At 45.9% G+C, this 25,842-nt stretch overlaps 1 protein-coding gene across 3 annotated transcripts in view; it reads left to right on the forward strand.

Moving 5' to 3' along the window:
• The window catches only part of LOC135377418 (RING finger protein 44-like), a 108,251-nt gene that overhangs the window by 54,511 nt on the left and 27,898 nt on the right, over window positions 1–25,842 (forward strand). For all 3 annotated transcript variants that reach the window (XM_064609805.1, XM_064609806.1, XM_064609807.1), the window contains exon 3: window positions 18,051–18,121. In XM_064609805.1, the coding sequence (XP_064465875.1) occupies window positions 18,051–18,121 (71 nt within the window). The remainder of the gene's footprint in view (window positions 1–18,050; window positions 18,122–25,842) is intronic.

Here is a 25,842-nt window from a genome sequence, read left to right on the forward strand (position 1 = left end):
TCCTTCTTCTTCTTTTTTTTTTTTTTTTTTTGTACTTCCTTACGGACAGTTACTGGCGCTGGTAGATGCGTCTCCGCGTGCGCGTTTTCTCGAACACGGGTCCCTCCTTTCCGGAATAGGACGTTCTCTCCCGTTTCATCAGCCTCAGGGCCTTTCCTCCTCGTGGTATTCAGCTGGGCGGCGAAAGGGCAGGCCGTTATCATAGTGCGTGCACACACACACACACCGTCTTCAGGCAGACCTCTTCGGACCTCGCCTATTGTTGCCACACGAAGAGCGAGAAAAGAAAAGAAAAAAAAGAGAGAGAGAGAGAAAGACCCGTCCATAATGGCTGGCCGACGAAATTACAGCCTCCTCCTCGACAGGCGAAATTACATTGTATTTACCTCGACGGGGGATCCCCCCTCACTTTTTATGGATCCCCTCTTTCTTTCTTTTTTTTATTCCGTTTTCTTCCGTTTATGGAGCAGCTCATCCCTCGACGCTGCATGCAGCTATTTACTTCGAACGGTGCCTCTTCTTAGGCCGGTTATTTTGGCCCGCTTTAGTTCGGGTTTCTGCGAGTTTTCAATGCGGGTCTAGGGCCGGTCGTACGCATTGTGCCAGTGCCTGGGAACCGAGACTGAATGGCGCCGAACGCTCGGTTTCCTTCGGCGCTACCCGCATCAGTCTTTGTTACGGTGCTGGTTTACGGCTCAGAAGGGACTTTCTTCGGAAGGCTAACAGTTCTGTGCCGGTTAGTGCGTACCGGGCCGGTTCACCTGGTTTCAGAGACAGGGTACATATGGGTGCAGATGGGGTTAAGGGTGCTTTATGCGACAGTGGCAGTTAGTAGCGGGAGAATGTTGGCCATTGGGCTATACGCCTAGTGATGGCTGTGATGTGAACAGTGTGATTAATTAAAGGGTGCCGAAAATAAGCGCTTGGATGGCTTGGTGGCCAGTTTAACTGAGCCCTTTTATCAAAAGAAAGCGTTCGGGGTCTGAACCTGGGCCCCTATCTTGGAACTTCCACACTGTGATCGTTATCGTTATATTTAAAGTTCGCGCGCTCGAAAGCCGCTTTCGTGGCGAATCACGGGCCGAAGCCAGCTCGCGTGGCTCGGTGTTTAGCGTGCTGGCCATATCACGTCGAGACTGGGAGGTACCCGGTTTCTGTGCAGGCTGATTTTTTTTTTGTCCTGGGTTTTTCCCTGTCTGGGGTTTTTCCTGGGTTTTCCTCAGACGCTTTCAGACATATGTCGGCACGGTTCCCTTATAAGGCGGCCCACGACGCACATTCCCTCAGGACGTTACTCGTGACGTTGCCCACCTCTGTGAGGCCGACAACGGCGAACCCTTTCACTGCCACAACAATTTCCGTGTATTCACACGAGCGACATCCTCACGGAATATTCTAGTGGAAGAAAAAGCGAAAACACTGTTCACGGAGCCGAAGTTCCGCTCCGTGTTACGTTGAGCATTCACACGGTACGGAACATCGGGAGTGGCGTACTGCACATTTAGCAGACGACACTTAGCAGACGACACCGTCAGCGTGTTTTCCTGTCGTCTGCTACGGAATATCTTGTGGCTGTGTAGCAGGATATTCCCCGCGGTTAGCAGTGTACGTGAAGATACGACGTTGAGCGCTCGCGTTCACGTGACAGCACACAGTTTAGCGTGCGTGATGGGATAACGACAAGTTGAAGATCGGGCTCCTGAACCTCTCTATTCGTGTGCTCGTGCCAGAACACACCAACCTCCTCCGTCAACTACCTTATTTGCAATTTATTTTCTCGCAGTCTCGAATATCTGTATCTTCCCCATTAGTGTATAGCTAGCCTCCTCTATTATATGTGTCCAACCAATAACCTGAGTTGTTTCTGAAAAAAATGACGTTAGCGCGTCAACCAGCTCATCTTAGAAGAACTCCACGCTCAGCGAAGTATGTAAGCGTGACCATATACCTTCAGCAGCTACCGCTGTCGATCCGTCGGCCCCTATAACCGTGTGGCTGTATATAGCATTAGGCGTTGCTCACTCGCTGAGATCCGCTGACTCAACCACGTTCGATGCCCCCAGCAGCGTACTCTCTAGGGGTAAACTTCGGAATTTCCCGCGCCTGCTGGTAACCCTCCCGGTGCAAGGGGACCTGAGATCGCGACCCATTTGGATTTACAGGATGAAGGGGGCTTGATGGAGGGCCCATATGGCACGCCGAGCGGCGCTCCCACTGGCATAGCGAAAACAGCCGAGCGGGGTTGAGCTTTCTCGGAAAATTTATTCAATTTTGACGAATTTTTGGCTTATGCCGCATTGCACCACCCTTTTCGAGGCCCAATCTTCTTGGTGGTAAAGCGAGAAAATGTAAATGTTTCCACTAAAGCGTCTTACTTACGATTAACTAGGATTTATTCGATGAATGATTTGATTTGGTTTGTTGTAGAATAGCATGGCATTACAGTAGATATTTCTTCCCAGACCCTAGGTGGAACGGTATGGGAGCACAGTTCATGGACTTGCCTTCACTTTCGTGGTACCATTCGCCTTCTGAGGGATATTTGGGGTTTGGCTTTTTGGGGATAAACTCGATTTTTCCTTGAATTCCAATCACATATATCACGTGCGCTATTTGATAGTAGTAATTCGTACGCGTGTGTCTGATGTAAATATTATATGAGTGCAATAATGAACTACGCGAAGCACATTTAATGTTACAAGATGGGGTGCTTGCCACTAGAAATCGTGCATGTTCGCATAATTAATGCATGATTGACACCAATATATGCACTTTTACTGCGGTCGGCTCGCTGGACAGAAAGAAAAAAACAAATAGCCCGGATAACACCCGAATAAATTAGCAGCACCCGATTTCACCCTGAAGGATTTAAAATATCACCAGAAGCCCCCCGCCCCGAAATTTGGGTAACTCATTTACTTCGAAATTTTGTCGCAGTTTTCACGCGCGCATGCGCGAGGGACGCAGCAGAATTGGAACGAGCCCAGGCACGAAATTTTAAAGACTCCCTCCTTCCATCACTGCTTTCGGTCTCCTCCCCTGCTGTCTTGGGTTCCGCGTCGTCACGTAACTTTCTTTTCGGAGGCCCCTCGAGGTAGCGGGCCCCTATAGACATCTGTTTCCTCCTGCCCAGTGCCAGTGGTGGCTATACGCCTCTAGTGTGTGTTACGTTGTGGGTTCAGCACCAACGGTACAACTTGGGAGTCGTGCACGACAGTCATGAACTGCAGCGGAACCACGCTTCGTGGAAAGTCCATTGTGAATGCCAGTCAGAAATGAAAACGAAAACAAATAAATACTCGACCACTCGCTGCACCGGCCGGCCCGCCGCGGCCATGCTTAGAAATTTTCTCACCTATCGTATTCGTCCCGCCTGAGCACTACAGTACATGGAATGGATGTGCGTGTAATGTGGAGCCTGTAGCGGCGGCACTCTCTATTCCCACGTAAACACGTCCATCCATTCACCCATCTATCTATCCATCCATCCACCCATTTATCTCAAGGCCTGCTTTCCTCTTCCATCGGAATTTGGTGGCAGAATAGTGTGGAACCGCTGCTGCACTTCGCCACTTCGCTTTCATTTTCGTTGGGTAGATTTTCGAGACGTTTCCTGCAGTGTTCGTCAGGGGGCGCTAAAAAGAATCGAGCAGCTTCCAATCTGTCTACAAGAACTCCTGCGTAATTTTCGGTACACCGTTTGTTACGACGGTACTTCAATGCTCTTAGTGGGTTGTCCTTTGGCCCGCTATTTTTGTATAATCTAGGGCGCTTCAGTCCATGTTTGGAGGGAAAATGTGCTTTTCCGTGCGCGAGCGATCGTCGCAGACGACAGTCGTGCACCGGCGCGGTGAGATGATAGCTGTATATCCGCACGCAGACGACAGACAGGTCTGGCGTCCAAGGTGGGGGGTGATAGAATTTACTCTTCCGCGATTTACCTTCGAAACGTCGTAATAGCAGCGGTATGAAAACAACGTAAATTGCAGAGGTTGAGCGAACAAACGCAACTCACCAACGCCAAAGCAATAATGATCTGAAGGACGCGGTAGTTGACGAAAAGTCAGCAAGTGCCACCCACAACCTGTCTGATTGCCGGTCAGGTGTGCTACCGTTAGACTAGGACGCCAGGGTGAATGTGTGTCCGTGTCTTCATGAACGAGACCTGGGCATGTTGACGAGAGCGTGACGTCGGCGCAGTGTAATTGGTAGTACACCTGACCGGCAATAACACAGGTGTGGGTTTGAGTCCTTTCCTTCGACATTCGCTGACTTTTAGTCAACTGCAGTCTTTCAGCCATGAAAATAGTTTACGTTTATAACGAGTTTTTATTTGTTACAACTTCATTCTGACGAATTGACATTTCGGGACGACATTGATCTCCCATGGATACGTATAAATTTCTCAAGCCGTCGACCGCTACTTACGTACTTGTATATGCACCTGCATTCGTTGTTACCTACGTACCTGGTAGTAATGTATGTCGGCTACAGTGAAAGTTGTCTTATCTAAGTTTAATTAACTACTGTAGTTGAAAGAAACAATGTATATCACATTCCACGAGTTTGTAATGCGAACTAAACGAGCTATCTAAAACGAACAGCGCTGTCGTCTGCTACGTTTTCTCCGTGCTTATACTATGACGGAACATGTGGCGGAGCGTAGAAAATTTTAGCGTGGATCACTTTCTGTTTTATCGTTACGTTATGCCAGCTGACAAATTGCAATGACGAAATTGTAATGAAACTGCAAGGAGCGCACTATAACAGCGCAAGGTTTAAGTGGGCTACTGCCCACTGTTATTTTCCCTTTGAGGGTGTCGTCTGCTTGTCCACTTGATACCGTGAAACATCGTGAAGCAGACGCAGGATAAAATTGAGGCTTTCGTCAGGAATAGGCCACCGAAATGTATCGAGCGAGATTCTGATTTTTCTATGTTTTCTGCTTAAGTATATAGTACTTGTCTGCACAACTTTCTACAAATTAAGGTAAATCGCTAACGCTATTACACAGTGAAGCTTTAAGGTGAGCTGGACGCCGTCTTAACATTCATAACTAGGGCTCCAGGTTTTCGGAGTTTGCTTTTTTGCATATGTGAGTCTGTTTTTCGGAGTTTATTATTTTGCGAAAAGTCGAAGTTTCCCAGCGTGCGTGCGTGCGTGGGTGTGAGTTAATACCCGAAATTCGGAGAAAAACTGCAGCTGTGAAGCGACATACTCACAAAGGGACCGAGGAGCTGTCTCGCTAAAACGCTTACTGTTATGCCGGAGAACTTGCAGACAGCGACATATACGTATCATTCACATAGTGGCAAGGCAGCTTTCGCTTGCGCCGCATCTTAACTGTCATCGTTGCAACAACTAGCTGCCCTTTCACGAAGAAAATCATCTGTGCTCCCTTGTCCACATTGGGAGGAAGCATGAAACTCTAGACGCTGGACGTTATGCCGAGATGACCACGAAATCGAAGTGCCATCATATCGAGTATAGAGTTCATATCCAGTGACTCAAATGTCGAGGTGCCTCTGTGCAAGGATGGAGTTAACAAAAATTACACAGATGTTTCCCGTATTGTTAAGCGAAAGACGGCTGCACGGTTGATTTGGGCCGGCGGAATATGAGTCAATTTTGGCGCAAAACGAAATGGACATCGTCAACCAGTTATCAGAGCAAGGATTTTCTTGCTGAGCTCTCGGCCACAGGAACCCGCGAAAGCGGATAAATCGGATAAATCCGAGAACCTGGAAACTGTATATGTTGTGTACTAAACGTCAGAAGACGAGATTGGCTTTGTTACATTTTTATATCTATATGATGACAGTGGCAACGGGCAGCTTGTGGACAGCGTATATATATATATACATATATGAAAAGTAAAGTAAAATAATATGAAATATATGAAAAGTAAAATAAGACGTGGACGACAGATTACAGGAAAGTTAACAAAAAACTAATTTATTTAATGGGTAATTTAACACACAGATTATAAAAGAACTGTCGACGTTTCGACAGTGCCACTGTGTGTTAAATTACCCATTAAATAAATTAGTTTTTGTTAACTTTCCTGTAACCTGTAGTCCACGTCTTATTATTTTACTTTTTATTCAACTTCGTAGCCGTCTGATATATTTACCTCTTTGAACAAATATATATAAATATATATATATATATATTCTCATTTGAAATTTGCATAACTTGCACAAACCGATTTCAGTAGAATGCTCAGTGCACGTTGCCGAACGTGGCGTTTTGCTACAACACTACTTTGAAAGCACTTAAAAGTAGTTTAACCACATAGTGTCGAAGAGTGACACTTGAATTATACTACAAAAGGAGTTGCGAGTAAATGAAACACGTGTTTTTCGGTTCCATTTTGAGCCCCATAAAATACCACATGCCTTCCCTCCAACTGGCCTCCCTTATCGGCGTTGGCCATCTTCCGCATGTTTCGAATGTTTGCCTGGATGGCATCCACGAGGTGTTAGGGCCGGCCCGTAATAGGACTCGGCCTTTAATTTTGCTTTGGACGCCGATCGATCGTGACGCTGCCGTGGGGACTTTGGGGAAATCCGCGGGCCTGCGCATGCGCACCATCGATTTGCCGGCCGCAGTTCGTGGTGGTGGCATTTTTGTTTTCCCCATTTTTCTTTTGGACGCTGTTTTTTTAGAGGAGGATGGAGGATAATGAACGGGAAAAAAGGTGGGCGGAAATTTGAAGGGGGATTCGCGACGTGCTTGTGCACTGGTTGCCGGGGCAACGCGATTTGGCATCTTCGGTGCGGTCTCCTGATTGGTCCGAATGCTGAGGCGTGCCGCTCCCTCGTTTTTATCACGTTTCAGTTGGGAGGCCCGACCATTTGCTGCGAGTGCCTCGCTGCTGATACTTGCTTCGAAGGAGCCCCATTTTTCTTTCATTATCGTCCGACCGTTGCATCGTGATGGTTATCCTTTCTGGACGCTGCTTCAGTCAGTGAGGCGATGCAGTGAGACAGAAGCTTCTTCGTGTCTAGCTTTTTAAATAGATATATCGTACCGGATGTCCCCGTGTCTAGCCCCGAAGAATGTTGACTTCCTAGTTCAATTCACTCGCCTCCTCGAACGGCTAGTTCGGCTCTTTTACTGCATTGACTAAATTAATTCTATTGGCCGAAATGAGGTTTAGGAATGGGATGAGACGAAGCATATCCAACAACAGTCGAGCTTCTTTTGGTTTTAGCTTTCGTGATTATATATCAGTGTTTATGTGTTCAGAGGCACATGTGTTTGAACATACAGCGAAGAATATTTCGTATTTGCAGCCTTCAAGCAAGTTGTTTCGGTTTCTGAACGGAATCTTTCTGTAGTGCAGTGTGGTGTGAGCATTTTTTTTTTTTTTTTCCTGCCGTGTTCCACGGGAAAGCCCCCCCTACTTCGTCGTCCTCTCAATCTTGCTAAACGTCAGTGGTATGCCACAAATGGCGCTCCTTGCTGTTTTCTGTTTGCGTTTTGTTTTATTCATGTTTTGCGTAATTACTTGGCATTTGTCCGTAAAATGGGCGACCCATTACGGTAACGGGGCAACCACAATTTTGCAGGGTATCGACGTTTGCCAATGATGAGAATAATGAGCGGGGTTCCACTCTTAGATGCGCGGAAATATCGAAGCATGAACTGCATGGAACCTATATAAGTCAAGTCCCCCGAAATTGGAATGTGATGCACAACTGGAAACGTACTTTAAGTAGACTCTACGATGCTAGGAAATTTCCACACGTTCCCGGCAGGGCTGTTTTGTTACACACAGAGTTAGGAGCAGCAGTATATGGGTCCAAAAAGTCAGAGGCAAATACTGATATAAACCTTTGTTCACAAACTCCTCGCACAGTCTAGACATTAAAAAAAAAACAAAAAAAAAAAAAACACCGACTTGTTCGCAAAAGTGCGTCATGTATACTCGTAAAATTGGGTGCAAGAATCAGTACTTGGAGCAGAACTCGAGTATAGTACCCGTTTCCAAACGCTCATCCTTCGAACGTGTCGTGCAGAGGTTCCACCTGACGTCCAGTACATTCACCTTTCCACAAATTGCAGCGCAGCTTGGACTGTGCAAAAGACGGCTGCTGTCCATTCTGGCGTAGCTGCTTTCGAACACCTGTTCTGTGCGTCATTTCCGCCGGATGCGACACTGGCGTCGCATGAACCACATACGGTTAGAGTACTGCAGTTTCAAATCTGCACCGCGTACCTTTGCAGCCAATCAACTAGAAAATTTTACCTGGGGTCGGGGGTTGTGGAAGAGAAAGGGTTGATATGCACGAGCGCTCCCAGTGTTGTCATTCGTGGTCTAGTTATTTATAGACACTTGTAGCAGCAGTGGTACCGTGCAAGTGTGTACCATGCTGTAGTTCATCTGGTATTACGAGTGCGTAGCGATCGCTTCCTAACCGTCTCTTTTTACATTTTGCAAAAAAAAGAAAGGAAAGATTTGCACGCGGCATGTACACAGGGTATTCTTTTTAATCATTTACAGATTTTTTATTTATTTTTCTTCATTTATTTTTTTCACAATAGAGCTGTGAGAGCAGCGCTGATACCATTTTTTGCAGGCGGGTTATGCGGCCAGGCGGACATCCGGACGACTACTTACCTAAAATTAATGAGTTAACTTATTAATTAGATGTTTTGTGGAAAATGCGGTACAGCCGAATTGGACTCAGTCGTTATTTAAATCTATCTTCCATATATAAAAGTCCCGAAACGAGCACGTATGTACCTTGAGATATAAACAGTCAAAATGTTGCTACGCAAATGAGCCGAAACCAGAACTACGGGCTTCTTGAGCGCAAAAGCGACACGACCTCCGCCGTCGGCGGTCTATCTGACCAATAAATCGGCGCCTGCTCCAATCAGTTCCATCGCGACAAAGCACGTGACCCTCCAACGTGAATGCGCGTCGCCCTTTATGCGCGCGAGAAGTGCGTAGTTCTGGTTTCGGCTCATTTGTGTATAGGAAAATTTGGGTGACTTATATCTCGAAGTACGTGCTCGTCTCAGGATATTTATACAAAAGACGGGTTTAAATAATGGCTGGCTCCAGTTCTGATGTCTCGCATTTTCCCGAAAACATTTTCCCGAAATAAGTTAATTTAAATGAAGTTTAGGCAGGTCTGGTAGTTTCGCGCAATTTCCGACAGGATGCCCTCCTGGCCCATAACCCGCCTGCAAAAATGGTATCAATGCTGCTGACGCAGATTTATATATATATATATATATATATATATATATATATATATATATATATATCTTGAGAAGTTGGAGTTGGATCGGACGGCTACGTAATTATAGTTGAAATAAATGGGAGACAGAAGACGAAAGTAGGGGAAGTAACAAAAAAAAAAAAAAGGTTTATTAAAACTTAAAAATCATAAAAGTTAGGGAGGATGTCTACGTTACGGCGGAAGCTCCGCCTTCTTCGGGACAAAAAAGCTAAAAAAAAAAGCTCTTTTGTCCCGAAGAAGGCGGAGCTTCCGCCGTAACGTAGACATCCTCCCTAACTTTTATGATTTTTAAGTTTTAATAAACCCTTTTTTTTTGTTACTTCCCCTACTTTCGTCTTCTGTCTCCCATTTATTTCAACTATATATATATATATATATAATTTTTTAAATTTCGTGTTAGCGCCGCGAAGCAACTGTGGCTATGAGCGGCGTACAGATATGGACAGATGGAGAGAGGGCAGCAGGAAGGAGTGGGGGACAGGGGGGTTAGTGTGCGTCCTGGGCCGACTTCAGGGGGAACTGTGCCGACATTCGTCTGGAAAGTCTTCGGAAAACCCAGGGAAAACCTGAGACAGCACAGCCGGTGACAGGATTCGAACCCGTGTCACCTCCCAGTCTCGGCGTGGAAAGCGATCATCTTAACCACTATGCCACGGGAGCTGGTATTTTTATTTTTAATCAGTAAAAATTTAAAAAGAAATACTCCGTATAATAACTTGTACCGTGCCATCAAGCTGTGGTCGTCTTCGGCCGGGTTCGAACCCGCAACCGCCGAGGGATGAAAAAGCAACCTCGCCGCTGTTACTGACGATATACCGGCACTTTCTGGCACCCGGCCGGAGGCGACCGCTCGACTGCGTTCGGTAAACAATGAATCGTTTGAAATCGTTTCGGCGGACTCGTATGGATTATTATAGGCGAGAAGTGCAATCTACAGCAGACGAAACGTGTGCAGGCGCCTCCGACGGAGCCGTAGAAGGTATAGGAGTCGGAGGAAGGCGATCGGCGCAACCGCTCAATCAAGGTCAAGGCGGCAAAGAAAGTGGCTGCACATGCAGCTGGCCGTCGTTTTCTGGCCTGTCAGTCGCCAAATTGTGCCTTCATCGACGGGTGCTGTCATTCACAGGCCCCGGGGAAAATTCCAGCCACTTTTCTAATTAGGGAGCCGTGCGGAAAAAGAAAAAAAAAAGGAGAAAAACGCTCCATGCACAAATCAATGCATTCTGTAGGCAGCAGTGTTCAACCCCCCGTGCCTGGTTCGCCGCCATAAAGCAAGCCGTGCTTCGCAAAGCGCACAAATAATTTCATTGAATTGATTTAAATTCGAACGTAAATTCTTACTGCTTTGTGCGGGGAGAAGAGGGGAGAGTTGGTGTGAGGGGCATGAGATAGAATATACATACTACTATGATTCGAAAATTCGGAAAGGTCAGTCAACCCCTGAAAAAGGAGGAGTTGGTGGGGGTTACACTCTCTCCTCCTTGTCTGGAACCACCCGTGTGTGTCGTATACATTAGTACACATCGAAAACAGCTTCACGCCACTTCCAGCAGCTCGAAACAGTTGGGAGGGCAAGAATTCCTTCCGACTCTGTCCCATTCCATCCGTGTTTCGTGTACTTCTTTCTGTTTTCGTTCGCTAGCGGGACCCTATAACGATACGATGTCCTTGGGCCGACCAGCGGCCGTCCCATCGATTGGTCCCGGCCGGATATGGCCGCCGTTCCAAGTGCTCGGCAATTTTTGGGACCACTGGCCCTGCAGCTTGAGCACGGCAACTTCGGAAGGGAAGGTGGGGGGGGGGGGGGGGGCAGATGTGCAGCGTATAGAAGCTGCCGGAGATCCGCGCAGCCCTAAGCCTCTTGGCGGCAGGATAGCCCGCATAATCGGATTGCGTCTCCTCGCCCAAAACAAATTCGAGGAGGCTGGGTGCAGTACCTTTTTCCCCCTTCTTATATGTTTGCTTATTGTGTAAGTCTGAAAAGACTAGAGGGCGGTAAAATGGGAAGAGCTTGAAAATAAAAATAAAAAGAGGGGGGGAATCCAATTTTGAAGGACCACTGCGGCACCACAGTCATCTTGGGTGCGGTACTTAGGTGAACTTTGAGTATCTTTGCAAATTCATTTGGACAGTGATTTCTATGGTTTAGGAATTTTTACGTAAAAATCAATCAAACAATCAATAACAATCCTTATAAGTAGGGTTCTTCGTTTTGGGGTTAAGCCCGATTTTTCGCGATAATTCGCCCCCGAACAAATTTTCGAGTTTTCGGGTAAAACCCGATATCTACCCGAAATCCTTTGCGGTCCTTCGACTCGTCGTTCTCGGTATAAACCGTCGGAAAAGTGAATCATAATATCAACAAAGAGAGCTATTTGTGACAAACTATTTGTCCTCCGTTAATGATTCCCTCCTGCAGGAGTCAAAGACGAGATTTTTTTGTGAAGCTCGGGCAAGTGTTTGAATACCGCGGTCATTCACTATCCCAGTTCCGAGCGGAAATATAAAGATTATTGTTTGTCGTCCCAGTGTCACAGCAGTGGCTCGTTTTATATGCATTTTCGTTTCACCCGAAAATTCCCCGGTAACATATCAAACAGAGATCATAGCGCCCGATTTCTCCCCTAATTCTCGCGTGTAAATAGCACCCGATTTTTTCCTCCCGAAAAAACCCGAAAACGAAGAACCCTACTTATAAGTAGGGAGTGACTTTTTCGGGTTAAATGCCTTTCTCAGATTCGGGGGGTAAAAATCGGGCGCTATTTTTAAATCTGTAATTCGGGGAGAAATCGGGTTATAATTGTGCCTTCGGGTGTTATCGGGTAATTTTTTGTTTCTCCTCTTGTCTACTGAGTCATTTCCTTTTTTTTTCCTTTTTTGGTGACCTACCAGCGCTAATACCCGAAGGCATAGACAGTGCTGACACACATGGGTATATTTCTGGTGACCCATTGATGGTGGACCTAAGTGACCCATTCTTTCATGTGCTACACGTGGCGACCTTTGTCCGTCTCCAGTGGATCGAAGCGTCACTTGAGGATTTCATAGTGACTGGAATTCGGGGAGAAATCGGGTGTAACCCGAATATGTCGGAGGTCAGTTCGGGAGGGGGGGGGAATAACGGGGCAGAATCGGGTTTAACCCGAAAAAGTCACTCCCTACTTATAAGTAGGGCCTGACTTTTTCGGGTTTTATTTTTGGCCAAATTCGGGGGGTAAATATTGGGTGATATTTTTCATTTGAAAATTCGGGTGTATTCGGGTTAAATCTCGTTACGGCATATTCTGTCGTCAGGAATTCGGGTGTATTCGGGTGATTTTTTTTATTCAATAAAAATTTGTCTTAACATGGAACTAATGTTTAGCAATGTTATCAAACTTTATTTTAATGCACACTTATGAGTGTGCCACGCGACCCGGACGTTTTCGGGTAGATTCGGGTTAAACCCGAATTTTACAGATTTCGTTCGGGGGGGGGGGGGGGTAAATATCGGGCGGATACGGGTTTAACCCGAAAAAGTCACTCCCTACTTATAAGCAGGAATATTGTAAAACAACTATGCACGCCAACGCGTGCACCCCGTGCTCGAGTTGTTACTCCATTGAGGAGACGTACCGTCGTCGTTTTAGACTGATGTCGAGAGATCTTCGGAGCATTTACTTCAAAGCTTCAGCGCGGCAGCGTCGTGTTCGAAGAGAGCGCGTTCCACTTTCGCGGTTTGGCCTCCGTTTCCCTTCTGTGTCAACATTTGTCTGCTTTCCGTCTGCCTTGAATGCGTTTGTGCGTTCGTCACCTCTGAAGCCAGGTTATGCGCGGGTTATCTATAAAGCGCTCTAGTGTAGCAGAGTCCTGCTCGGAAGCGATGGAATGTCTTGGGGCCCCTCAACCCGTCTCCTCTGTCCAGGGACTCGCTAAGGAAACTCAGGCTTCTGTACTGCGTCCTTTTATCAACAGACTATATACAGTCAACCCTCGATTTATGAACCTTCGGTTTATGAATTCCCTCGTTTTATGAACAGGAGCACGAGGAACCAAACTCTTGACATGCATTTTCCCCTCGTTTTATGAACCTCGATATCCGAATAATGAATGGAATTTCTGGGAACCAACTAGGAGTTGCCCAGCGTTTTTGCCCTCAATTTATGAACGGATGGTTCCGAGGTCAACAGAAATGTTCAAATGGATTATTCCGTGGTCTTATGAATGATGCCGGAACGGACGAATCTTTTTCCAGGTATTGCAACCTTGATTTTTAACCCCTCGAAATTCGAACAACAAACGGGTTTTCTGGGGACGCATTTGGGACGACCAAGTGTATAGCAGAAGGCCTGGTCGAAAACAACATTACACAATATATTGCATTATAAACACAATCCCAACTCACAAATACTGTTTCCTCAGCCGATAGTACTGACTTAACGGAATTTTCGATTTATAAATCCCTCGATTTATGAACGATTTTTCCGGGAACCGAGGGTGTTCATAAATCGAGGGTTGACTGTATACAGTGTGTCCCAGCTAACTGCGAACATATTTTGTAAATATATATATATATATATATATATATATATATATATATGTTTACAATTTGATTCCGCACTCCCAGCCGAGGACAGCTGTTTCGCTCTACTTGAGGCTCGTCGCGGTGAAGCGCCAAAAGCACGCTCTTTCACTCCCTTATCCACCAATGAATTACGTCCTTTTGCGCTTCGCCGCGACCAGCCGCGACAGAAATATGTAAACCGAAACCAACGAATTACTGCAACAAATGACCCGCTTTGGTGGCAGATTTTTCTCTAAAAGGTATCCACTGAAGGTCCCAAAAGGGGTAGTACCCATTTGAATGGCGATAGCGCCCTGCTTTAGAAGTTACGTTTTTTCACGAAACTCATTTGAATTTTTTATTTAAATAATGAGCGCCCCCCACTCACTCACACGGTACGCAGCGTGTAGGTGGTATCGGACAGATACTTGTAAGAAAAAAGAAAGTTCTTCGATTGGTGCACCCGTTCACGATTATTTAGCCCGGGGATTTAACTGAAACACCCTGTATATATATATTTTAAACGTGTTCGCCTTTAGCTGGGACACACTATATATGGGTCCGCAGTCTGTTATTTCATTTTATTTTTGTACTCACCAACAGCAGCTGCCTACACGGTGCACATCAAATACAAGAAACACATAACTAAAGCACTAACAAAAATAACGTTAAAACTTATTAATAGGGAACCTTTGAAATAATACACATAAAAGAAGCAGGGTGAGAAAATGAGTCTTCATCTACATCGCGGCAACTCAAGTTACTCCATAGACATTGCATGCGGACAATGGTAGTATAAGAGTACATGTATAAAAAACGTAATTATATCTGCATCGTCTGTAAGGAACATGAAAGCTAACGGCGGATAACAGGGACGGTGCATCAAGGATTCCTATCTATAACGTTACAAAAGAACGTCCTGTCCCGAAGATACCACTCGAAGCTTTGATAGAAGATGATTATATTCGTAATACCATGTCCTGTTTGGAAAAGTCTCCTCTGTACGTTTTCAAGGTAATCAGAGTGAGACTGTGAGTCTTGGAAATATTGTTCCACACGACAGAGGCAAACCCTACTACGAACAAGACTATAGAAGAGACATATCAGTGCATGATAACGGGAAAAGCCACGAGAGATACGACTAATAAAGCCTGGTGTCCAGACTTGTACGTATTTGGAGTATTGTATTTAAAATACCGTATTTTAAATACAATTTGCGGTATTTTGGTACTCTACTCAATACTTTTTGTTTTGTGTATTTGTACTCTATTTAAAATACATTTTAGTGGTATTTTATACTCAATACTCTAATTACATATTTTGGGTCTCCCTCTCAAACTTGCTGTGTCTCGTCTTTACATTATCTTGCTTGTTCAGTGGAAATTTCCTGAGTCCCTCGAACTTGACCTGGACATTGGCCCTTCTTGGAAGTCTGCATTTAGAGATCCTGCCCCGTGTGTCTTAATCCTCTGCCAGTGAGGGTCCTATTATGTGTACCCTGACGCAGTGACGCCGAATTCTGACCTCGCCGCGCGGGGACCTGCTAGAATTTTGCTTTGTTCTGGGTCACATATACTTATTGGAGTTATGTGGTATCTCTTTGTCATCTTTAATTTTCATGTATTTATACTCTATCTTAATTACATTCTAACGTTAGTATTTATTATCTTATCTTAAATACATTTTTGAGTATCTTGTACATGTCTGCTGGTGTCGTATACGAACCATATTCATACGAAACATGGTGATCAAACTTTAAGGCGGAAGACCTGTGACCTGACGTCGCCTGACCCTGACTATACCCCAGCAACTTGATTACTATCCACCAAGGAACTATTTACTAAGGAATAGCAAGCCGACCTTACTGGCTGACTTTCCCTGCCGAAATAAGTAGATCCCCTCCCCGACGAAACGCAAACCGTTTGTCCACCTATGACACGCTGTACACACATTGCAGCACGTTGGCACGTTACTGTCACGCTTATGCATCTTTCCCCCCTTTCCACATGTTTCGTACTCTCCGATACACTGACAACGCGAGGTACACGTCACGTATGATGTTCCACTAATCAGAGCTTTGCTTCCCGTGTGGCAGTTTTTTTTCGAGGAAGTGGGATTTGAGGCCGTGCCTGCCCGCGTGAGGTCGGTTGACGTCACGTGCACAACAGATTGGAGGCCGGCCGCTGTGTCGAGTCCCATACATGCCAGCGGCGGATCGATGCTATACGAGGAGCTCTACTATTCCTTCCTCGCGCATGTGTACGGACTCGGTCATCACTAACGTGGTGCTTTACCCGCGTTGAAAGAGAACTTTAATATTTACGTTGATGGCCATTCTGCCGTGTGGGATCTTTCGTTGGGTTGGTTTCAATATTCATGTTCGTCCGCATCCGTGTGCCGGAATGTGTTTGCAGCTTTCCTGTCGCAACATTTTTGCGAAGCGTAATAGCGTGGGTGAATATAGTAGTGCTTTCATCCGAGTTCATTTCTGTGGGTTAAGGCCAGCCGCTCGTTGGCGGTAGTCAAGGTCGTGATGTTGATATGCAAGGCTTCTGTGGACATCTTTGCTGGGCAGCTTTGTAAATCAGCATTTATAGCGCAGGTGTGTCCACGCTAAGTGTGAACATATAACACTTTTTTCCAAGATGAAATCAATTGCAATATAGCATATGCTAAAGGGTACTCCCTAGGAGGGCATTAGCAAAGTCCAAAGGCAGTGTCTCAATTAACTTTCATTAATTAACTTTTTAATGATAAAAGCTACAAAGTTGTCCCAATGAGAACATCTGTTCCTTTCGGTCACCTGATATCGTAGCCGTTTCCAGAACAAAAATCCGTTCGATAGATCGCCCGCAAAAAATTCGTGAAGGAACGCCTTTTTTTTTCTTTATTTTGTTCATTGCGCTTCGTAGAAGACGCGTCTTTCCTTCACCCCCAATGTGAGAGGAAGAAAGAGCACACTATCGCCTCTCGCGTCCTGGAAAAAGATTAAAAGGAAACAGAAAATGCAACCCAAGATAAGGCCAGTTCCGATAGAGTCACCCGATACATTTGTTTTTGTTTTGTTTCCGCAAGTTAAAGCTCATCTTCGACGCATGAGGCGGCCCTGTACTCCTTTCCCCTCTCACGTTGGGGATGAAGGAAATACGCGTCTGCGAAGATGCGCAATGAACAAAATAAAGAAAAAAATGGCGTTCCTTCAGTAATTTTTTGCGGGCGATCTATCGAACGGATTTTTGTTCTGAAAACGGTTACGATATCAGGTGACCGAAAGGAACAGATGTTCTCATTGGGACAACTTTGTCGCTTTTATAATTAACAAGTCAATTAATGAAAGTTAATTAAGACATTGCCTTTGGACTTTGCTAATGCCCTCCTAGGGAGTGCCCTTCAGCATATGCTATATTGCAATTGATTTCATCTTAAAAAAAGTGTTATATATATATTTTTTTAAAATATGTTCACAGTTAGCGTGGACACCCTGTATATCTCCCACCCTGCGGTGTTGACGGAGCTGTTTAAATGAAATTTATAAATCTTGTTCGCGGTAGGTTCCGCTAATTTTCGCTTAATTTTGCAGGGTTGGAAAAATAACAAATCTGTAACTTAGCCTCCACTACAATACCCATATGCTCTATGACACCCTATCAAACGGCTCAGTGCCCGCAAGTATCCGTGGCACTTAACTTATAGCTGCCACAGCGTATCGTAAACATTCCTAAAAATGAAGAAGTACATCTTTGTGAAGCGGTTCTACGAACAGCAACCACTGTATTACAACTTTACAACTGTATTACAACTTTACAACTTTACTATTGGTTCTACGATACTGTTAAACTCCACCTCAATAATGTAATTTTAAAGAGTGTCTTGGTGTTTATAAAAGCTGACACGCCACAAAGGGAATTTGTAATGGAAAGCACGGTGGAACATGCATTACTGGTAGTATAATTCTGTACCGTTTTAATAATTTATCTCCTGCCGTGTCAGGAATGCGTCTTACACTGCATTGTTCTTGTGCACTTCTTGCGATGTGCATCAGTCACTTTCACTCATGTAGCGGCGCATATTTTTCTCGTCTTGCCGCACAGTTGCGTGTTCTGCAGTTCATCCAAGCAAAGCATGTGGAACGCACGCATGTATCGCAAGTACATAGCATTGTATAGTCGTCATGCGTCAGCTTTGTGGGGCTCTGCATCCACTTTGGTTAAGGCAGCGTTGTATGACGATATCTCCTTTTTCTTCTGCAGATCATCCCGGAGGCCCGCTTTCGCCGCTCTACTTCCCCAATCTCAGACCGCCAGAGGACTCCAGGCAGAAAGTAAGTAGTTTACACGCTGTTATGTCCGTCCAACACCACCCAGATTAGACAAAGCCTGCTCTCGCCCCTGCCCGGTGTTATACAGCTAGAAGTCTATAGTCGGTCACGTTCATAGCGGACGATCGTATTTGCGAATCAGTGCTGCGCAGTAGGTGTAATCGTCTGCCAACAGTGATTGTTGCTTTGTAGCAGACGATAGCGATACTATACACAAAGACGTCGAAACACGCAAAAAAAAAAAAAAAGAGAGTATGACATTATTTGCAGACTTATGTACTTGTACTATACAGTTGCATCATTACTTGATGCCACAGGTTTGAAATTCCACGTTAATGCCCTGTCTGCAAATTGGCAGTGCGGTGCATTGCCGTAGCAGACGACACCCGGGCTCTCGTGTGATGACCTCGGGAGAGGAAGAGAGGGTTTGAGGGGCCATTCTGTATTAAAGCGGGATACTTTCGTAAATGCTCTGTCCGATATTGAGTGCCCCTTTAATTAGACAGTGTCGCAGATGACATCACGAATGCGTCGTTGAACCGCGCTTCAGGCTTCAGCCACGTTTTTTTGTGGTGTCGTACGCCAATTCGCTACACGTTCGTCCGCATGTGCTAATCTTCATTGGGACTGCTGGTTCTGCTGTCTTCGATGTAACCTGTAATTAATATTTACAACGGCCTCTCAAATTTAGGAAATTTGTAGAAGTATTGCGCACTATGTCTGTGCGAGTCTCGGTTTTTATTTCGTCTCGCTTCTGTCCTCAAGGCCGCTGGACTTTTGAGAAACGAGCGAGTTGTCTGTGGCTGGTTCCATTACGAGGCCAGTCTTGATGATAATTTTCAGGAGCACCGAGAAATCCCTCTGGAACCGGGTCGCCAAAGGCCCTGCGCGCATGCAGTGTACAGCTGTAATATACGCGCACTGACTAAAAATAGGCGAATTGTGTGTTAGTGAGCCTCGGTTTGCTGTTGTGAATGAGCCCAAATATCCCACAGCTGCTTCCTTTTTCGTGGACGCCACATACTAGAAGGTAACCGGTGTGTTGAATCTGACCCATGTAAATAACCCCTTTTGAGGTAGGCTGCTGGTCACGATATGTCAATAGGTGAACATGAAAGAACTGATGTTCTGAGGCTGGAACAACATAGAAGGGACAAATACATTTAATCTTTCATTGTCAATAGGTTTTTCCTTTCACAAACTTTAGTACATGATGAGGCTGGACTTAAACATGGACTGAAGGGTCGTGTCCGCGAGAAATCCAGAATTCTAAAGTTAATGTGATATCAACTTGGAGGTGCCTTCCAAGAAGAAAACACCAAAAAAGTTTTGCAAAATTCGTTCGCGTTTTTTTTTCTTAAAACACCAAAAACATCGAATTCGAAACCAACTGCCAGCGTCCGTTTGAAACGGCCCTTCCCTGCTTCGCCTCTTCGTGTGACGTAATTGGTATTGCCTGCGAGATTCCCAATCAGCTGATGGCGTCGCCCGGATGGTTGCGATTCGATACCAACGAAAGCGTGAACGCAGATGTTTCTATAGAGACTGTTCGGCAGCAGACTGAGAGTTCCGCATTTTGTGGCGGACAGCCTGACTTCGTAACCGACTCCCGTGACGTCGGTCCGCACACTGTTGCCCGAATTCAACCGGGAGCGCGCAGCCGACTGCAAAATTCGACTAAATTCATTTTCTAATGTTTGCGACAGTTTCAAAATGAAATATTCCGGTTACATGTGTTTCAGGCACCCACTATTCCGATAGCACCTTCGTTTCAACTGCATGCGTTCACCGGACACCACCTTTAAAGGAACTATCGCATCCGGGAACGTATGTACGAGAGCGACACGGTAATGTTCGTCACCGCTTCACAGTCAACTTGGCAAGTTTTTCTTCCGAAAACAGCTTATACAGGGTGTTTGCTCCAACGTGACCAGAAATTGTATTTAAAGCGAGCGCTACTTTTCAGCTACTTGAGTAAGAAACAGGTGCTACTAGTGAAGCAGTACCTGTTTCTTACTCAAGTAGCAGAAAAGTACCACTTGCTTTTCTTTTATCGCTCGCTTTTAAATATAATTTCTTGGACACGTTAGAGCAAACACACTGTATATTAAATAAACGAGTTTTAAAAACTCTCACTCCCTCTGCAGCTAACACCATGATGACGTAAGCCAGGTATAGGAATGGGGGCGCAGCGCAGGCGATTGTCTCCGAGGTCAACCTGCTTGGTGTTCGCGTCGCAATACTCTAGGTGAAAGTCCTCGGTAAATACGCCGACTTTCGCTTACCAGTGTGAGTTCTGACGTGACCATGTTGCGTGGAACACTGTGTTACGCTCCTGGCTGTACGAACACGCTCGACGCTAACCAGAAACAACGTTCCGCAAGCCGATCACAGAGTTGACGCAGTCCCCTAGTCCCTAGTATTCGGGCTCGCCTGCCTGCCTGCCTCTGGTCAGTCGGTCGCCAAGGCTACCAAGGTCCCTCCAGCCCCGCTCCCTGATTGGTCTCGTTCGCGCCAAAGGGCGCTCTCTGATTGGCCTTGTCAAGGTGACGTTTCCAGAGAGGGAATCCCGGAATACTCTCAATATGCGTCGTCTGCTCTTGCCATGTGTTACATCAAACTGCACAGGAACAACGGCACCAATTCGCGTCGGATTTATTTTCGGCGTTATTATCGGTGATGAACGCGGAGTAAAACGGCACTACAGTTTCGGAACCGATCGAGACGGATGCGATAGTTCCTTTTAGTTAGTCTTTGTTAAAGTCACCATATTCCCAGGCAGCACACGACATCTGGCCGATATCGGCAGCAAGTTGGGCATGTCGACCCAACATATCCCCGGCATTGCCAACTTGTGACCGATGTACGACAGAAGTTGGCAATGTCGGCTCGTTGTTGATGGAAAAACGCGACATCTAGCCGACACTGCCAACTTGCGACCGATATCACGCTGAAGTTGGCAATGTCGGCTCGGTGTTCACCGAAACAAACAAGCGACATGTAGCCGACAATGCGAACTTGCGACCGATATCAGTTTGAAGTTGGCAATGTCGGCTTGATGTTGACCGACACCAGCGAGATGACGTCCTCGGTGGAACATCTGGGGAGTGACTCCACAAGTAAAGTTTTTTTTAAATAGTTATTTATTTCGCCTTCACCCCGTGCAGTTGCTTGAATTTTACGTATACTGCCTAGCTCATACATCAGCTACGTTGTCTACAATGTAATATTTTCTCGGGTGTCTATTCGCATTTGTAGACATGAAGGTACAACTCGCTATCTTTCCAACTGGTTGCTGAACTTGCCCTTCCGGTCCGTCATTGTCATCAGCGCCGCAGTGAATGATTATTACCATGTTCCCACACCGAGGCAGCTTGATGAACAAAGCGTGCTCAAGCGAGGTTTCCTTTGGACACGGTTTTGATTATAGCCAATGGCCCGTTAGCAAACACGTTAAGTACTTCCATGGGCTAGATCGAGGAAAGATGCCAGCCACGTGGAAGTTGAAAGCGCTTCCGCTGTTTAACTCTTTGAAGCAAATCTTATGTTGAATTGACTGAGTTGTTTAATGATAATGATTGTTTAATTATGTCCTGTAGAACACAAAACTTCAGCCAGAAAAATATAAGTTATATTGGTTACAGTATACAGGGTGGTCAGTGGTGTTAACCACCGTGCATAAGGGGCTACAAAAAAAAAAAAAAAGCCTGTGGTAGAGCATAAGTTTTTTCTTTTTCCTTTTTCATGCACAAGGCAACACAGCAGGTGATGCCCATCCATGTAGAGCATGATGGACTTGCTTTTGCGCTGCAGTTAGCGGCTGATGTTTTGCAGCTGTGAGATGGACAACGGGGACAAAGACGTAGTCTCGCTCGTTTGTTTTCATTTGTTAAAATATTTCCTTATCAATCAACCTGTTCGCTGGAACTGTCGGAATCAGAGACCGATACGTCTGGTAAATTGTTTCAGGATGCAGACGTGCTGTCGGGCAGGCTATGTGGACTATATGTTGGATCCTATAATCACTGTTAGCGTCGTCCGAACAGCTTCCTGCGTCTCAGGGGGGGACGTCCTGAATTATATGGAGCCTCCATGTCTTCGAGCGCACTGGCGCACCTGCGAAAAGCATCAAATCCCGTTTCGCGTATTAGTGACCCGGTGACCGCTTCCTGCACGATGTTTCCTCCAGTTGACCACCAGTTTTTCTCAAAATTCAGCGTTGAGTCAGATAGCGTATTCAACGTTATGTAGACATGTGATGAAACAAATGAACGGCCTGTCAAGAGATTCTTACCTGGTTTTCCGTAAAAAGTCGATGACGAGCACAGGGGTGGCATCCAATGTATTCCTCCGTAGACGAAAGCGTGCTGGGCGAACGCAATGCATCCTGGACAGGTCCTGGTCGCACGTCACAGCAAACGTCAAGGCGCACGTGACCTTAAAGATGGCGGCGCCCGTGATGACGACTGCGCGTTAAGACTTACCGAGCCGATGCCACGTACTTAAAGGAGAAATGGGCTACCATGTTGCGGAAGAAGCACCGCATAGTTTACGCTAGCAAAATACGGCAATCTCTCGGTGTTATGACGGCGAAAATATGTCCGTAAGCGACAAAACGACATATAAACAAAGTCACATGACCTGAAAGTGACGTTTTCTATGACGTGCGACCAGGACAAGATGGCAGTTTTGCCAAAAGCACCCGCTTGAGGGTAGTTACAACAATGGCGGGTTTGTGTCACCCCTGTGATGACGAGAATGGAGCGCCCGCCATGATGCGCTTCTTCTTCGCAAAGCAGAGTAGAGAAGAGTTGTCACTCCCTGACTACTCTGGCTAATTTTCACCGCAGAGTTATGACGTCATTTCCGCTACTCTGTCTATTTTTCGCCGGCTGAAAGTAACTCGGAGTTGCCAGAGTTGAATAAGAAAACGCACCCAAAGATGTCGCGTGTTCCGGACCTTTTTTTTTTGCCATTTGAGTTTCGTAGCTGTCGAAGTGCGAGGCAAAACACCGTTCCATAACCGGGTTTCCGGACTACGACCGTAAATCTGATTTATGGTCGTGACCAGACACTTCCACCAAAACTGTTCAGTTTTTATTACGTTTAATGGATGACCAACATGATGATGATGATTAGGGTTGAGTCCTCCAGCTAAAGCTCAGCGCCCCCGGCTCTGATTAGTCTATTATGAGACTAATAGACGCCCCCGGCTCCTATTAGTCTATTCAGCCACGTGTCCCTATTTTATTACTTTAATTTATTTAGACATATTGCAAGCCCGTTGGAGAAGATACACCATTGCGCTGACGTGAAATGCATGAAATGGTGACGCATAATGAAAGCAAAATGACAAAATCAGATTATCTCTATCAGGTTCACTGCCTAGGTTAGCTTTAATTCGCCATTTGCTTCTAGCTTCAGTTTCTTCAATGTAGCTTCCTCCGACAGAGGGGGGTTCACTGCTTTGAAACCGTATTGGAAGCGTCACTTCTATAGCCACCAATATTAGTGGCTATTTTCATCACGTTCGTTGGCAGCTGGTACGTGCTGTGTCGTTTCTGAGCCGGACTACTCTACTAAGGTATACGCTGCAGAAATCTGGTGGTCCTTTCCAGGAGGGTTATTGACACTGTAAAGTCCCTGGTGATGCGGATCCGCGATTGAGTCCAGTTTCCTTCTGCGATATATCGATTATTGACTGATACCGCATGCACATGGTCCAGTTCCAGCGGATAAGAACGATCCCGATGCCTCGGGAACAAGGTCAGCTGTGTTGGACGTTTTAGCCTTGCTTTCAGCTGGGAAAGGCGTTTGCAAACGATGCTTCAATGCTACCAAATGGAGTCGCACGTGGCGAGGTGGAAGTCCACGATGTTGGAGATAAAAGCTGTGACATTGAACTTTATCCGCGAGCGAGAACAGTATTTTTCCCCCTCTTCTATGTTTAATTGCCTCATCCACGACAACGTTACATGCGAACAATTAATTGTTAATGAAAAAATGGCTAAGAAGCAAGCGAGGCAGTATGCAATTAATTGTTGTCAGGATCTCGCGACTTTCAGGCTCCGTTGATGCGGGATTACGGGTGGTGGCATATGTGGAAGCATGCATACACTCGACCTCATGAGAAGATTGGCAGATTACTGATCCCAAGGTTGCGGGTTCGAACCCCGCCGAAGTCGCGAACAACTTGATGACTAAAAGTGGGACTCTGCAACAAAATCACCACAACGATTGTGACATAGCAGTGACTCTTGCGGTGTCGGGAACATACATACGAAATATATCGCGTTCCCAAAATGCGCAGATTTTATTCGAGCGAATTATTACGAAGTGAGCGCTTCGCCTCTGTGAAGCAAGAGGGCGCTGAAAGCAACACTGCCGACGTCATCCTGCATAGAAGAATGTGCAGGCTTCGTAGCAGACGACAGTGCCGAGTGACGTCACAGTATCTTCCTCCGCGCGAACCGCTGTGCGCTTTGCATGTTGGTTTCGGTTTGGTATTGTCATCATTTACGAATTAATTACTCGCACAAAATGAATGCGAATGTTGCATTCGGTATCGAGGGAGCGGGTCCGTGCTCGGTATGATGCTCACCTAATTTTTTTTTCGAATCCTTCCGAAGTCTCCCGTTATAACTTCGCGGGAGTGTTAAATTTGAGGTGTCACGTACTAAGAGTTCAGCGCAGAACACTCAGGTAGGCAGAATTAATGCATTGTACAGTTGTTTCGTGATGTAAAAACCGGAATCATTACTATATTATGCGAGAATATCTTGCGCTATGTCAGTATTCCAACATCGTTTATGCTGTACTCCGAGACGGCGTGATAGCTACAGCCGCAGGGGTTTATCTCCGCCAGCGGATAATGTAACCTCACATGGAGAGTGGGGCATACAAGAAGGATTGCGGACGCCGGCCAGACTGGGAAGACTATTCGCATGTTTCGTTAGTCGCGTCAGTCAGTCAGTCAGTCAGTCAGTAAGTATGATCAGTGTACAAGCAACAGTTTAGGAGGCATCATGATCCTATACCTACAGCGTTTGCAGACGTCTTTGGATCAGCAAGCGGAGTTGACCTGTAGGTCACAAAGTGGCCTCCCTAACAGGAAACTGAGCAACCATATGCGGTAGTGCTACTTTAAAAAAATGTAAAAATTGTGACATTTTTCTGATTCTCACATTATGGTCCTGCAGCGCGGGTCAAAATACAAATGCTAACTCATCTCACGAACGTAGATCTTCCAGTACAGACCCCCCCCCCCCCCACGCATCATTTCAGTGCGTCATTTTTAGTTTAAAAAAAAAGGAAAAGAAAAACATGTAATGCGCCCGTTATCTTGCAGAGACCACGCTTTCGAAATTTAGGTGTTTTTCTTCGAGAGCTTGGAATTTTTTTTATACGCATTTAGCTCGTTTATTTTGCCGGCCCTGAATGGTACCGATATCGGAGTACTATAAACACTTTGCATCGTTCATCACAGCTTATCTGCTGGCAGCATTGCTGTGAATGCACTCCACATGAAACACTGCAAGTGGACACAATGCTGCGAAGAACCCGCGTGTGAAACTGCTCTGAACGGGTTAACGGCTGACCGATTATTATGAAATTAGCGACATCCCATCGAAACAACGAAAGAAGAAACATACAGCCTGTTGGTCAGGGTGAGAGAGGGCGACACCGAGAACTGGAAGCGGCCGATTGAAAAACGGAACTCCGCA

The sequence above is a fragment of the Ornithodoros turicata genome, chromosome 1 (assembly GCF_037126465.1).
Source record: "Ornithodoros turicata isolate Travis chromosome 1, ASM3712646v1, whole genome shotgun sequence".
In the NCBI taxonomy this organism is placed as follows: domain Eukaryota; kingdom Metazoa; phylum Arthropoda; class Arachnida; order Ixodida; family Argasidae; genus Ornithodoros; species Ornithodoros turicata.